The 16,373-nt window shown below is 32.1% G+C and overlaps 2 protein-coding genes across 5 annotated transcripts; one reads left to right on the forward strand and one right to left on the reverse strand.

Moving 5' to 3' along the window:
• Positions 1-55: 55 nt before the first annotated feature.
• LOC7454353 (uncharacterized) lies at positions 56-4,699 on the reverse strand. Of its 4 annotated transcripts, XR_002981917.2 has the most exons (9): positions 4,479-4,698; positions 4,314-4,387; positions 4,008-4,088; positions 3,754-3,846; positions 3,371-3,490; positions 2,934-3,005; positions 967-1,044; positions 405-834; positions 56-303 (listed from the first exon to the last, which is right to left on the reverse strand). XR_002981917.2 is itself a non-coding variant. In XM_024601585.2 (8 exons), the coding sequence occupies exons 1-8, from the start codon at positions 4,597-4,599 to the stop codon at positions 643-645; spliced, it is 831 nt and encodes a 276-aa protein (XP_024457353.2). In that variant the 5' UTR covers positions 4,600-4,698; the 3' UTR covers positions 128-642. The 4 variants fall into 4 exon arrangements, 3 of the variants coding, with proteins under 3 accessions (XP_024457353.2, XP_024457354.2, XP_024457356.2); XM_024601585.2 differs by having other exon boundaries at positions 128-834; XM_024601586.2 differs by lacking the exon at positions 4,008-4,088 and having other exon boundaries at positions 128-834; positions 4,479-4,699.
• Positions 4,700-8,379: 3,680 nt separating this feature from the next.
• LOC7454354 (probable methyltransferase PMT3) lies at positions 8,380-12,934 on the forward strand. Its single transcript, XM_002306823.4, has 8 exons — positions 8,380-8,547; positions 9,093-9,534; positions 9,664-9,828; positions 9,946-10,128; positions 10,291-10,885; positions 11,343-11,455; positions 11,541-11,761; positions 12,307-12,934. The coding sequence occupies exons 2-8, from the start codon at positions 9,289-9,291 to the stop codon at positions 12,623-12,625; spliced, it is 1,842 nt and encodes a 613-aa protein (XP_002306859.2). The 5' UTR covers positions 8,380-8,547; positions 9,093-9,288; the 3' UTR covers positions 12,626-12,934.
• The last annotated feature ends 3,439 nt before the right edge of the window (positions 12,935-16,373 follow it).

Here is a 16,373-nt window from a genome sequence, read left to right on the forward strand (position 1 = left end):
ATGTTGCCCACAGGGCAATGACTAAAAATAAACTGCTAATGATATGACATGAGAATATTGTGTTTAAAGAGTACTAAATTATGCATAGCCTAGTAAATTTTGGCACGTTAGAAATGTACAATTCAGATAACAGTAATTCAAATAATTCGATTGCTCTCTCATATTGTATTCTGCATAAGAATGCGACAGTGGTTAAAGGGCAGCTCATCTGATTTTCATCACAATAAGGATAGTGAAGACAAAGCTATCAGCGCATCAAGTTGTAAAATAGATGATGAGCAGAGCTTGCACAGACCCATGCTACTGCATGAACGTATATTGTATTAACTTGATTCAATTAATCATGGAAAAGTTACATCTTGAATAATATAACAGATGCAGAATAATAGGAAACAAGTAAAGACCTGGTGGAGAAGAAACTCGGCATCATCTGGAATTCATTTGTATGATGATGCAAGTGATTTCTCAATCCTTTTTCTTATTTTGTTGTCACTTTGAACCGGGGAACAATTCCTACCCATCATCAGCAGAATATAACCGAAACAGAAAGCTGACAATTGAAAGATTTAGATTTCAGAGAACTAAACCTCATCCAAGATTGACATCATATGAATCCATATGGAATCGGTAAAGTCTGGAGTTTTAATCCTTTGAAACCCGAACAAGTAATCCAGTTGGTGTGTTGACAGTTTTAAGGTGACCTGAGCCAATCAGGTCACGAAGGTGAAATCTCATATCAAGCAGAGACAGTCGAAGATGCTTCTTCTCCAAAGGGGCCAGCATCATTTCTTTATATCTCTGTCGGTTTATAAGAGATAAGAGCTCCTTCCTTCCCTGAATCAAGAGTGAGTAGTTATTAATAATAATTTTAAAGATAACAAAGACCTATATAATAACCAGAATCTTTGATTTTCCTATAACCAGAAAACCAACAATCCTGATAATATAAATAAACTGTTTCTGTACCTGAGAAAGGCCCTTGAGTATTGAACCAATATTTGGAATTGCAAACCAGTACATGTTGGGATCAATCAGTTGGCGAGTCTAGCAGGTAAATATCCAAGTTAGATTGAACAGGAACATGAATCATCGAAAATGTTGGCAGAGAAACAACAAATAAAAATCAATAAATAACAAGCAACAGAAATTCATAAAAACACATTTAAAAAGAAAAGATAATCAGCATTTGATTTAACCCACTACAAAAATAAGCAATATGGACTGCTTTGGTATAGCAAGCATATTTAAACTTTCAGAGTTATCCGCCTTGCTGTCCCAAATAAGCAAGTGTGCTTAATCTATCACTGTGCACTAAACAGACACAAACCATGCACAGGGTATGATAGGATACATAAACCATTTATATGTCTGCATATGTGCAAGCATCCCAAATGGAAAAGTTCAGTCTCTGCCTACAGACTTGCGTGGATAGTAAAAGATCATGTTTGTCAAAGAACCATCTCACCCAAAAGCTTAAGTTTTTAGGTGAGGTTCCAAGAATAGTTTTATATTACTCTCTAACACACCCTCTCAAGTGAAAACCTCTTAAGCTTGAAACTTGCAAAGGCTCACACTACTCTATGCTTAATTTTTATTAATTACAATGGAGTGGTGAGATTTAAACTCGTGACCGTTTAGTCAACGAAACTCTGATACTATGTCAAATAATCATCTCTCCCAAAAGCTTAGGTGAGGTTCCAAGAATAGTTTTATATTACTCTCTAACAATGTTCACATCAGGTTTAAAGTAGCCATTGGTACAACACTCAATTGCATGATCAGGTCCCAATTTATCTTAACAGCAATGGCCAAGTGAATTTCCAAATTTCAGCAGGGGTTCAGGAACAAAACCTTAAATTTGTTAATGAACAATATTTTCAGTTCAAAAGTCGGCTGATTCTTTTGAATTGTTTAGCAATGTTTGGCATAGGGACTCCAATTACTTTCATTCATTCTTGCTCTTACTCACCCAGTCATCTAATCCCCCTTCCCTCTTTCCTCCGGGCAAATATGAGCTGAATTATATACCATTCTAACAGAAGTTGGAGGCAAATCTAAAGACCAGTTAATTGGATAACAGTTGAAGGTTTTGCAAAGTATAAGTTCAAAATCTGAACTCCCAGAAAAGATTCTAGCTTGTATATTCTCAGTTAACCAATAGATTTTATTTAGGTTAGAAGATCTAGAAGCCAAGATCTAATAAAATCGTAACAACAAAGGTGTCAAAAGGGAATGATATGTCCAAAAGCCTCTGTCCACCAGTTTACTACCCAAGCATGTCATAACAGTACAACACCGAATTACCTTTCACACAGTTTCTTCTGAACTCTGAAACTTTACTTCTTTAACCAACAACTATGCTTTACATCATCCATCACAGCACCTTACTGTCCAGGATATGTCAATTGGCAGTGCTACTACAGTCCCATTGATTCCATTTGAACCTGGAATCCCAGGGAAGAAATCATCAAAACTGAAAATAAGTTGATCCCCATTGGAAGGAAGCTACAAGCTACCATTTTAATCTTGGTATATTGAACCCATATCATTCAGATGCACAGCCAAGCAATATTCTCACTCAAAATCCAACGATAACAAATATTCAAGTAATTGGGATCTTTATCAATGTTTTATTGGGCATGGCAACCAGCATTTTTTTGGGTGAACCTTAAGGGTTTTTGTGCACACAAACCAAGCTGCCAGCCAGAAGCTCCAAATGGCTCCAATGGAGCTGATTGCCATTTCTTCTTTCATTTGTGTCCAGAACAAACCTAGTTTGACTAGGTACATTCACCAATAGGGAGTAAGATATTTCTAAAGGTAGAATAAAATTTGCATAGAATAATCTGCAATATCCTTAACCTAGCATAGCCACTCATTAATTCAAGCAAGTGCACAATGGAACAGATTATGAGAATTCAGAATTTACTTACAAGAAGACCAGCATTGATTAAAAGAGAGATGTGCTCATCCTTCACCTTTCCACCATGTGACAAGAGTAAGCGCTGTTTCAAAGGGTTGCAAAATTGTGAGGACATGTGCTCGCGCACACACATACATAACCAATGCTCTATAAGTTATCTACAGCTACCAAATCTGAAGACAGTTGGGATTAAGGTCCTTGTTGAGTAATTAGGATTCAATGATTTATTGGTTATTAGTTACCGACTTCACTAATACCAAAGCAATGCAAATACTGAAATACAAGACAGAATGAAAATAAAAATATTATCATCATGCTAAATTATGTTTTTTTGAACATGATATTTGATTGCTGAGAGCTTAAAGGTAAGGAGGGTAATTTCTTATTTTCTTCATAGGCAGACATGACAGTAAATAAACAGCACAAGTAGATATCCATAGAGCTTACGAGCTCTTGATGGTCAATACTAGGATCCTGCTTGTTATCAATAACATGTGTTTTAAACCACTCAAAAACTTCAAGATTACGTTGCTTCTTTTCTTCCATTCTTTTCACAACACGATCTACCTGCACATAAAATAAAGAAAAGTGAAAATATATCAGTAGAGTGGCAGAATCTTAAAGTTTGTACTATGTAATCATACACAGTATACAACAAACCAACAACACCGCACACACAAAACCTTAAAATCCAAAATTTCAAGCACATTCATTTCTAACCTGAAAAGTTGATTACTAAAACCTACAAATGCTTGTCAAGAAAAACACCAACATACACGTTGTGTGATCGATCTAAATCACACACAGGTCAACAAATATAAGCAACCAACCTGGATTAAATAATCATCCAAAAACATTATAGCATGGTCATCTTGTCCAGTATTAAGTTTGAAAACACGCAATACCTTCTCTCTCCTCAGGGACTGCAAACATATCATATCACATTGTCAGACGGTACATTGTAAGAAGCATCTCATTCAACGAGAAAAAAAAAGCTAGATGTTTATCTCAAATTTTTTAATCAATAATGCTATCAACGTCATAACCAAGGGATTCGAGCATGCTGTTATCAATTAAATCAGACCTCTAATTCTCTATCGACTTGCGTTCTGTCCTTTACACTGCTATACAATTGTGAATGTAAAATGAAAGGCTGAATCGACACCTGAAATCACAACCATTACTACATGATGTTAACAAAGCTGGGGAAAAATCACTGCGATGAGCATACGATTAATGACCGATAAACAGAGCCAAATCAACACGGTGACAAAAACGATTACACAACAAGCCAAAAGCTCGAAGAGGAGTCAATTAACCTCGACAAGGTAAAAAACTAACAATCTACTTCATAATTTAAATAAATAAAAAAGTGAGGGGGGCGATTGACCTTGTCGATATGTGGAAACTGAGCTCGCATTATGCGAAGAGCCACCATGGTATCGCTAAAAGTGAGACTGTCCACTTCATAAGAGGAAATCACAAAACTCGGTGAGTCAAAACTGATTTCGAAGGAGAAAATCATGAAGTTATAAGGTAAGAAAGAAATATTTACCGAGTGAGAGAGTTTGATCGGTAGAGCTTGTTTCTTCAGCTTCGATCTCTTCTTTTTGTTGTTGTTCTTCTTCTTCTCGAAGGCGCTTTCTATTTTTTGATGATTCTGCAACGGAATCCATTGATTTTTGTGCTGTGTTTGGGACTCGGGAGGTTGAAATTTTTAAAATTCACAATTGAGCAGGTAAGAATGGGAATCCCTAATTTTTTATTCAGCGCCGTCGTTTAAAAGGTTCTATTCATTCGCGCCTCTTTTTTCTTTTATTAACAAAAAAAAAAACCAAATCCCTTTAAGAAAGTTAATATATATACTATATAGACACAAATTACAATTTATTATAATAATAAATAGTATAATTATAAATTTGTTCATGAAAAAAACACGAAAGCTTTACCGTAAGATTATCTTTTTGACACAATTGGTTTTTTAAAATTATACGGGTTAGATTAATATTTTTATTTTATTTTGTATAGTAAAATTACTAATTTAATCATAAAATAAAATAATTTAAAACCTATTATTCAATTATATTTTTATTTTTTAAAAATAATTTAAATATTTTAATGCTTTAAAAACAAGATCAATTTAACTCTTATCCAAGGGTTTTATTCATCATTTTACATTATTTTTATTGTATACTTCAAGGATGCTAAGGGTAATATTATTGATTATATTTATTAAATATAATTAAAAAATCATGTTGGCATTTAAGCTGCACGCACTAGCGTGTGGACAGCCCCACGTTGTTACAGGGAAGGGTGGGGGTCGTCCGACCAAATGTTATTTTCTAAGGCTATGTTTGAAAGGTCTCGACGTCTCAGACTAGATGAGACGACGCATGTGCAAAGAGTCACGGTATTTTGGCATTAACGGCCATTTCTTTTTCCACCCTATCTTCTCTCTCACCCGCTTAGATTTTTACACTAATTTCTTAAAAATTCAAAAACAACTCTTTAATTTGTTGGTATCTAGATTTTGTCCCTTTTCTTATTATTATAATTTTGTTTTTTTAATAATTTATTGAATTTAATTTTTATTTATTTTTATTTCTATTTGTTTTCCTTTTTTATTTCTTTCAAATGATGTTTTCCTAATTCTTTTTATATTATTACTTATCAAATATTGTTAGGCCTTTTTTCATAAAAACATTTCCATGTAAAATAGTTTTCATTCAAAAAATGTTTTACTTAAAACAAACACATAAAAAAAACAAAAAAAAATGTTTTTTTTTAAAAAAACTCACAGTTGGTTTAAAGAGGAAAAATACTTTCCAAGAATAAAAATAAATAAATTTAGTTTTTTAAGTGTCAATTACTTTATTTTTCTTTTTACATAAGAGGACGAATTGTTAGCTTTTACATAGTGAGAAATTCTTAACTCTGGTAGATTAATCCTAATGAGAAAAGAGTTAGAGATCAATTGATATTGTTGTAGTTTTTTATTTTTATCCAATTATAGAGAAAAACAATATTTGGTTAGCTAAATAATTTTTACCTTTTGTATTGGTCCATACATAATAATTATGTTTCAAAACTTGGTTTTGTAAAAACTAAAATAATCTATTTTTTATCTTTTAAAACTAGTTTTTTTATTTATTTTGTATATAATAATCATCTCATTTAATCAGACACGTAATTCTTAAAAACTATTTTTTAAGACCACAACTAAAAACTTTTTTTTTAAACCTATTTTTTAAAAATTTTAATCACAAAGCTAACACACCAAACAGACAGAAGAGTTCTTAAAGGGAAAATGATTGAGTTTTTATATTTTTTATGATTAAATAAAAAACTTTTAAAAAAGAGAGTTATAAGGTTTATTTGTTTTTATGGTTGAGAAGTAATTTTGTAAAAAAATTAAAAAAAATTTTGCTTTAAATTTTTTTTTATTTTTTAAAATTATTTTAATATATTGATATTAAAAAAAAATATTATTTTAATAAATTTTAAATAAAAAATACTTTAAAAACCGTCCTACCATAATATCAAACCATATGTTAAATTATTATACGGCAAAAGGGCCAAAAAATTGTAACGGAGAATGTCAGCCTGTCTGGGCCACCCCTGGCCGACCTAGATTCGTCCTTGGTCGAGATAAACCACGTCAGAGTGGAATAGTGCATGGATATTTGAGGTTTTTTTTTTTTAAAAAAAAAAAGAGAATTATTTATAATAAGTGTGAAATTGATAGTGACATCCCGTTAATTATATGAAAACTCCACTCTTTAATAATAACCACAACTAAAATAATCTACTTTTGGCATGTTTGTTAGTGTGTTTTCAAGACTAGGTTTTAAAAATATGTTTATTTTTTTAAAAAAATTAAATTAATATTTTTTATATTTTTTAATAATTTTCATACGTTTGATTTTAAAAAAAAATTCAATTAATTTCAAAGTAAAGAAACACATTTAAAAACACACATGCAACACAATATTAAAAACACATCTTAACTAACAAATACATTTATTTTGATAATTGAAGAAATACCATTATAAATTGATGGAATTACATTATCACCTTCCTAATCATTATGCAAATGATACCATTTAGCAGAACCTAAAAGGGAAGTGACAAGCTATAAAATATCTTCAGTAGAAAAATTAGGAAAGATTTCTATAGTTTGATAAAACTAGATTTGAAAATTTTGATGGACCGTAAGCTGATAATATCTAAAAAAAAAAGTTTTAAAATTTAAGTCAGTATAGTATTTATACAAATATAAGAAAGAATAAATATTTTTTTAACATTTATACAGATGACAAAGAAAATAAATATTATTTTGTGTTATTTTAGATTTAAAGCGATAAACTTTAAACAAATGAATTCTAATTTATTTTTATACTTCTAGATAAATATTCAAGATATTTAATATATATTAGATATTTATATTTTGAATATTTATAGATATATTTATGAAAATATGTATATTTTATAAATAATAATAAGGAATTAGGAAAACATGCCGTTTCTTAAACGAGAAAGCTAAAAAATGAATAACAAATCCCAGCTTCAAGGTTGATAATAGAATTAAGAAGGTAGAAACAACTTGCCAAATATACCCTGAAATCCTCAACTTGACCATAGCAATGCCTTAAAGACTAACAGCTATAAACCACATGACAACTTGCTGCAACACACTCACTGGCTCACTGCCGACACAAAGAAGAATATATACACACACACATGTTATTTATTCTTAATATTTATCTATTTTTTAATTAATTATTTATAAAAAAACTCAAAATTTTCAATTATCAAAACTCATGATTTACTAAAGTCGTTTTATTCCTAAAACTTTATTTATGATTATTAATTAATCTAATAAGTTAAGGAATTCTATTAAAATTGAAATACACTGCTAGAAATCAGTTAAAAAACATGCTTTTTTTTATTTAAAAAATGCAATTGTTTTTAAATAAAATAAAACTGAGAAATGTTAATTTTTTATATAAAAAAACTCCATAACTGACACACCTAACACCACATAAACTTTTTTCATTTTTTGTATATAAAATTATTAGATTATTTTTTTTAGTGTTCAAAAATCATCTCAACTTAATAACTTAAATTATTAAATATAATTTAAGATTTTTATCAAATAAATAAAAATAAACTCATAACTACTTAATCATTAAAGCTCTAACACTATATAAAAAAACTATTTCAATATATAAAAAAACTATTTCAATTTATATTATTCTTCAATGTGAAACTTAATTGCTTTCCTCACATTCATAATCAAATATGCTCTATTGTTAAATTTATAGCTTAAAAAGAATGAAGGAAATCAAAGCGGATAAAAATATAAAAAAATAAAAATTTATCAAAAAATAAAAGAAATTGAAAAAATAAAAGTATTAATATTTAAATAAAAATAATAAAAAACTTTGAAAAAAAAATTATATTTATAATAACATCGCATTCATACTCTGTTCTCAGATCCACTTATCATCCCCATTATCATCATATATTGACCTCATTGCTTGCATTTCAAGATCTACACTGTGCCATTTTCTCCCCCTCAGAGCACCATTCTCATCCTCCATTTCCCATCTCAATTTCAGTCGGTGAGTTTTCTTGTATCCTGTCAATTTTCCTCTCCACAAAAATCAACAAAGTTCGCAACTTTCTTCTTGATTCGAAGAAATTTTTCTGGGTCTGATGTGCTTACCAAGATTGCAACTTTCAAGTCTTGAAATTTTTGTACTTGTCAGGGTCTCTCAATCAATCTCTTTTAATGCTTAACCGTGTCAAATTATAGCTGGCAAGTAGTTATTGTCGGTGCATTTATTTTTATATTATTAGTAATATTATTGCCATTATGTAATTAATGATCTTTGATTGAACTGGGTTTACTTGATTATTTAGTTTTAAGCCTGTCTCAGATCTATCTCTAGTTAATGCTATCCTCTTTCCTTTTTTTATTGAATTTATGGCCTACAAATATGGGATTTTGTTTTAGTTAATGTTTTTACATAGATTTCGCTAGTTAGATATTAGCAATCTAGGATCTTTTTATTTATATATTATATAGTGTGTTCTAGATATGATAAATATTTGCTTTCAGTTATGGATGATAAGTCCTAACTTAATTTTTTTTTTTGGAAACAAGGCTGGTGATGACAAGGAGCTTCAGGCAATCACTGGAGTGAATTAAACAACCTAGGTACTAGATTCGGTGCTGAACTTTTGCTCACGGTCCATCCATTACCTATTGTGAATATCCTGGAGAGGGAAATGAGCTTCTGATTTTAACCTTTAGTGAAAGTAGAAGGGATATTTTCATTTTCTGCTTCTGGTTGCGAAAGATGTCAAGGGGAAAAGGTGATGGGGATCAAAAGAAGCGGCTGGTAACTTGGATAGTGGTATTGGGTATCATTTGTGGTTGTGTTTACTTGTTTTCTCGGAACAGTGGAACATCTGCTCTGGAATATGGAAGTAAATCTCTAAGGAAGTTGGGTTCTTCTTATTTGGGTGGAGATGATGATGGTGATGAAGCTTCCAGCAAATCCGGTGAAGAAGTGCAGGGTGATGTTATACTTAAAAGCATTCCGGTGAGCAATTTTAAGTTGAGCTAACGTTTTTATTTACTTGCACTAAGTTTCAGATCTTTGATTGTTAGTACCAATTGCACTAATACAAGCTGTGTTGTGTTTCTTTTATGATTTTTGTCAACATTGAAGGTTTGTGATGATCGCCACTCGGAGCTGATTCCTTGTCTAGACAGAAATCTTATATACCAGACAAGATTGAAGCTGGATTTGTCTTTGATGGAGCACTATGAAAGACACTGCCCAGTACCAGAAAGACGCTTCAATTGCTTGATCCCTCCTCCACCAGGGTACAAGGTAGGGTCTTTCTCAAGTATAGTATAGTTGGTGGATATGTTGAAAAGTGGATTGTTTTTGCTGTGCAAAGTAAACCAATATAGTATTGATTTGTGTTTTTGATTATTGATGGTTCAGGTCCCAATCAAGTGGCCCAAAAGCAGAGATGAGGTCTGGAAAGTAAATATACCTCACACCCACCTGGCAAGTGAAAAATCTGATCAGAACTGGATGGTTGTCAAAGGTAACAAAATTTCATTCCCTGGAGGAGGAACACACTTCCATTACGGAGCTGATAAGTATATAGCCTCAATTGCAAATGTAAGTTAATAGTATTTCCCATGTAAATATGTGACTCTCAGACTCTCCAATTAATTTCAAGTTTGAAAGGCTGGTGATATGATATTTTTTGCGAGTGATTTTATACACTTAGCTTTCCAAACTATCCTGGTTTTTAATATTATTTATCTTTCTCGCTGGCAGATGCTAAACTTTTCAAATAACATTTTAAACAATGAAGGAAGGCTCCGGACAGTCCTTGATGTTGGTTGTGGAGTTGCAAGTTTTGGGGGATATCTGCTCTCTTCTGATATTATTTCAATGTCATTGGCACCAAACGATGTTCATCAAAACCAGATCCAGTTTGCCTTGGAGAGAGGAATTCCTGCATATCTTGGTGTTTTAGGGACTAAGAGACTTCCATACCCAAGTAGATCTTTTGAATTTGCACATTGTTCTCGCTGTAGGATTGATTGGCTTCAAAGGGACGGAATCCTTCTGCTCGAGCTAGATAGGTTGCTGAGACCAGGAGGCTATTTTGCCTACTCATCTCCTGAGGCCTATGCACAAGATGAAGAGGATCTGAGGATCTGGAGAGAAATGAGTGCCCTTGTGGAAAGAATGTGCTGGAAGATAGCTGCGAAAAGGAATCAAACTGTTATCTGGGTCAAGCCTCTAACAAACGACTGTTACAAGGAAAGAGAACCTGGTACTCAACCTCCTCTCTGCAAATCTGATGATGATCCAGATGCAGTGTGGGGTGTGCCAATGAAAGCTTGCATCACTCCTTACTCTGATCGTGAGTACTGTATACTCCTTTTAATTTTTTTTGAGGACTTTCAATATTAGTGCTAGTAGTCTCATTACCATTATGTTCTAGCATGACCTTTGTATAGAAACAAATTAATTTTGGAAGATACAACAGCAATTTGCATATTTTACTTGCATCATCAATGCAAGCTCATGCAATTAGTATGATGCTTTACCTGCCCTTTTTGAGTTTTTAGCGGCACAAACAGTTAACATGTCAATATGCATTTGTTAAATTGTCTAATCTTTTAATGTCCATATACCACTGCTGAAAAAAAAAAAAAAAACAAAAGAAAAGAATCGTTGGTGAAGGTAGATGCTCCTTGCCTTGCATTTTGTTTGATTTCGTGTTGCCCTCATTTGAGGCTTTACAAGGTGCTTTGCAAGCTACATGGAATTTGTGTTGGAAGTTAGAAATGCACTAATTATTTTAATGATCTTATTAGAACAACATAAAGCAAAAGGGACTGGATTGGCTCCGTGGCCTGCTCGGTTGACTACACCACCTCCTCGTCTTGCTGACTTTGGCTATTCTGCTGAAATGTTTGAAAAGGACACGGTGAGCTGTCAGAAACTTTCAATCTGTTTGCGTTTATATATATGTTAGGAAGAAGCTGGTTTGTAACAGGATTGATATGTTGCAGGAAGTTTGGCAGCACAGGGTTGAGAATTACTGGAATCTTTTGAGCCCAAAGATTCAGCCTGATACACTGAGAAATTTGATGGACATGAAGGCAAACCTAGGGTCATTTGCAGCTGCCCTGAAGAGCAAAGACGTATGGGTTATGAATGTTGTGCCTGAAGATGGACCCAACACTCTCAAGATAATATATGATAGAGGCCTGATGGGCTCTGTGCACAGCTGGTGAGTTCGCAAAAATTTTCTAATATGTGACATTAGGAATATTCAAATGTGTTGAGGGTAAAATTTATGAAAAGAAACCAAACCTATCTGTGTTAGTAAAAATTCTTAAGATTTATTTTACTGATAAGTTTTATCAGAAACCAGAAGCAGAATTAGAGCTGCACCTGCTCTTAAGGTCATACATGTTTCTACAATAAATCCATCCTATGTGTTTTCATCAGATTATAGAAATTTTCAGTCAATACCATTGTTCTAACCAGTTACCAGCTGGTTTGAAGGCAAAGAAAAAGAAAAGGATAGAAATATATGATACAGCAGAAATTGTGATGCAAACCATCTCTGAGTAACCATTTCAAGTTCTACTTTGACTACACATAGGGTCTGTTAACTCTCTTATCAAGAAAATTCTTCTGGTGGTGGATTGATGTAATAACCATGGCAGATGTGGTACTTTCCAGGAGAGGAGAGCAAAAACATAGTGGAATTGCTGATTGTATTTTCTTGTTCATACACAGGCTAAAATGATTTTTTTTTTCCACTGACAGGTGTGAATCCTACTCGATCTACCCACGAACTTATGATTTACTGCATGCCTGGACTGTCTTCTCCGACATCACTAAGAAAGATTGCAGTGCTGTGGATCTGTTAATTGAGATGGACCGCATCTTGAGACCCACAGGCTTCATTATTATCCGTGACAGTCCATCAGTAGTGGAATTCGTAAAGAAACATATGTCAGCACTGCATTGGGAGGCAGTGGCTACAGGTGATGCTGAGGAAAACGAGCAAGGTGAGGATGAGGTGGTGTTCATCGTCCAAAAGAAGATGTGGCTAACAAGCAAAAGTTTCAGTGTCACTGAATAAAACAGCCAACCTGGATTTCCATACTCTCGCCCTTTTACCTGAACATTGCAGGGCTAAAGGTAGCCGTGGTTTATATGATTTTGTAGCATTTGATGTTGAGTTTATTTCTTCTTGAGCAATCTTATATGAAAGCAGAAGTTTTATCCAGGTTATTTCTTTTGTGTTATTTCATTATAAATCCAAATTGTTAGTTTGATTAGCTGACAATTGATTAAATTAAATCAAATCAAGGCTGCTATAGGAATTATGGAAACTGATCCTCTCATTATTTTATATGAGTCTCCCGAGAGATGATTGTATTTTGCATTAGTTTGAAATGTCATTTTGAGTGTTGATATGTCTATTTACCTACCCCATCAAATCTTACCATGTAAAAGCTTCCGTAGCTTTATTACTCGGTGAAAGAACACACCCCACATTTTGGAAGGCGCTACAGAACAGGAATTTCCTTTTCTGCTGAAAGTGGAAGCTCCATGAATGTGAACTGTTGCTTGGATAATCAGATTCAGAACCTTTTGGCTATTTTGTTACTGAGAATGTCATGCCCCCCATATTTCTAGCATGTATTATTCATTTTCACGAATATATACTTTTCTATTAAATTTTTAACTGAATCTTCAACTCAATTACCCCTCGCCCCTTGTAAAAATACGAGGTTGATGTTGTGATAGAAGCAAAATGGTTGACCTGGGGTGGCCGGTAAGTTAAATCTAATTTACCTTTTCTTTTATAAAAAAAGGGGTTAAAATGATATTTTGATTTTTTTTCAAAGACAACGGATTTTTAGCTAGGTTATTTGTGGCCAACTAGATTCCCCCTGGCTAGATTCTACATTTGACCAAACCCAGTTAACATCCTTCCCTTCTAGGGCGAGACAACTCATGTTCATCCTTTTTTGCACTTGATAACCACAAACAACTAGCTTTCCCAGAAAATTCTATGTTGAGTAAGTATCTCTGTCCTTTTCTTTTCTTTTATATATTGAATTAAATGGATGTTTTCTCAATAAAAAACGCCATTGTTTTAATTTATTAATTCCATTTATTTAATTCCTTCCATGCTCTCTCCACTTTTATCCCGTCCAGGCACCTGGCATCAAATACTCAAATAATTTCTATTCAGATCCATCAAGTTCTTGACTTGCCTTGCAAGATCCAAACCTGTCAACTTTCTCGTCACAAATAGAGAGTGCAGAAAGAGGGAGAGCAGCAGCATCGCCATTTTCATATCTGTACTGCTTTTGTTAGTATACAATTATGCATGGAATGGATCAGTCATAAGGTTTGCAGCTTTCCTTTCCTTTCGTTTATTATTATTATTATTATTAATTATTTTTTTTAATCTGGGTTTGATGCTGTGGTTGCAATAATTAAAGACACAAGTTTTCAAGTGGTCGGATTTTAGTGATGTGGGTCTTTTTAGTCAATCTCTTTCAATGCTTAATGAATCACGTTATAGCTGGCAACTTGCAAGGCAACTTGCAACTTGCAACTTGCCTGCTTGTCGGTGCTTTACTTTTGATATTATAATTATAGCAATAACTAAAGCATGTGGGGGGAAATCACAATAGCTTTCCTCACGCTACATGTCTCCTTTTTTTTTTTTTTTTTTGAATTTTGTTTTGTTATGATATTTTTCTAAATTATTTTTGTTAATTTTTTATTTTATTTTATCATTCTATAAGGTTAACGTGATTTACGGGTTTGTCAAGGTAATTCAAGTTATCTCAAGTGTCATAGTTTATGGATTTGGTGGAGTCTTTTTTTTTCATTCTCTTGTTTTTTAATTGAACTTGTTTTTTTTATAGTCTATTTTTTATATATAATAAAAAAATAGTTTTAGAGAAAAATCATGTTATTAAATTTTATCAAATAACAAACATTAAAGGGTATTTAAAGGGTATGAGGAAACTATTATTCACCCAACACCTATTGCACTATGGATTACAATAGTAATCCAAAGTATTTTGTTTTTTGAATTTTTATTATGATTTTTTTTTTCAAATTTGCTTTTGTCGATTTTATTTTTTAAAATTAAGATTGTTGAGAATTTAGTTTCATAATTTGCTTCTTTTAATTTTGACTTTATATGAGGTTAACGTTGTTTACGAATTGAACTTAACTTCTTAACTTTTTTTTAGTCTATTTTTTTCTCATATAATTAAAAAAAAAAGTTTTAGAGAAAAGTCATGTTATTAAATTTTATAAAGTAACAAAAATTAAAGGATGTGAAGAAATCATATTTTACCCACACGCACTGCACTATAAATGACAATAGTAATCCACAATGATTTACTTTCTTTTCTTTTGTTTTTGTTTTTGAATTTTATTATGATTTTTATTATGATTTTTTTTGTTGATTTTATCTTTTAATATTGAAGTAGTAGAGAATTTGACTCCATAATTTGTTTTTTATTTATTTTACTTTTCTGTAAGGTTAACATGATTTTGCGGGTTTGACATGATAACCTGGGTTGTCCTAGTTTACGAGTTTGGTGGGGTGTCTTTTTTTTTAATTAAACTTGATTTTTTTATCATCTATTTTTTATTATATAGTTAAAAAAAATATGTTATTAAATTTTATATAGTCCATGGATCTATTCACATGTTTGGTTGATTGACTTGGTTTGTGGGGTCTGACAAGTTTAACTCTTTTTTTAATTAGTCATTTTCATTTCATCCTTAGATACTGAGTTAATTAGAAATTTAGTTACATAATTAGTTTCGTTTTGTCTTTTATGAGGTATTCACGATCTAAAAAAAATCTTGGCATTGAGTTGGTGTTTGATTTTGTAATCATCTATTTTTGTTATCATATAGTTAAATAAAAAATTAGTTTTGAAAAAAAAAACAAATTATAATCTCAATAGAGTCCGTAACCCAATTCACAAGTATGACATATTGACCTGACTTACCCGATTCATAGGTTTGACGAGTTTACCTACCGATATGATATGCTTTTTTTTTATCTTTTAATTGCTTTTAAATTATTCTTTTTCGATTTTATTTTTTAATATTGAATTGGTTAGGAAATAGACTGTATTATGAATTTTTGTTTGCTTTCTATAGGGATAATTTTCTCAATTAAATGTCTATTTTTAGATTGGTATTTAATTTTATGAGTATTTATTTTTATTATATAATTAAATAAAAAATTTAATAAAAAAAATTATTAAACTCAATAAAAAAGATGAGTGGAGTTGTGGGAGGACTAAGATTAATGGATTATTATATCTACCACTGTGCACAACTGGTACGTTGGAAATGTTATTAACGAGGTTATATCTGAAATCCTGAATAGACTGTCTGCTTTTGGGGTAAAACTATGTGAACAGAGAGACCGAATATGTGGATTTTGGTAAAAGCTCAAGAAATTGCTCTCTTGATACGGCCTATCAGGAATTAAACAAAGCAGTGGGAGTGTCTACTCTAAGAATATATATAGAGGTTCCTAAAGGAAAATCCATCTTTGAAGGTCTCATCATGTTGCAAAGAATCAATTCCAATTTTTTTTCAATTTTTTCACCTATTTGTTATGATGGGAATAATTTTATTTTCCTCTTCTGCTGATACACCCTGTTCTTTAAAGAAGAAGAAGAAGAAGAAGAAATGGCGTAGGAGAAGCTGCGATGCAACCTCATGCACGAGAACTTCTTGTCTTACAAACATCATAGGCTCTGAAACCTCAATCTGTAAAACTCTTCCGGTGCTTCGCATGTTGTTGTCAGCTCAAAACAGTAGTTCTCCTT

This window comes from Populus trichocarpa, chromosome 5 (genome assembly GCF_000002775.5).
Source record: "Populus trichocarpa isolate Nisqually-1 chromosome 5, P.trichocarpa_v4.1, whole genome shotgun sequence".
Lineage (NCBI taxonomy): Eukaryota > Viridiplantae > Streptophyta > Magnoliopsida > Malpighiales > Salicaceae > Populus > Populus trichocarpa.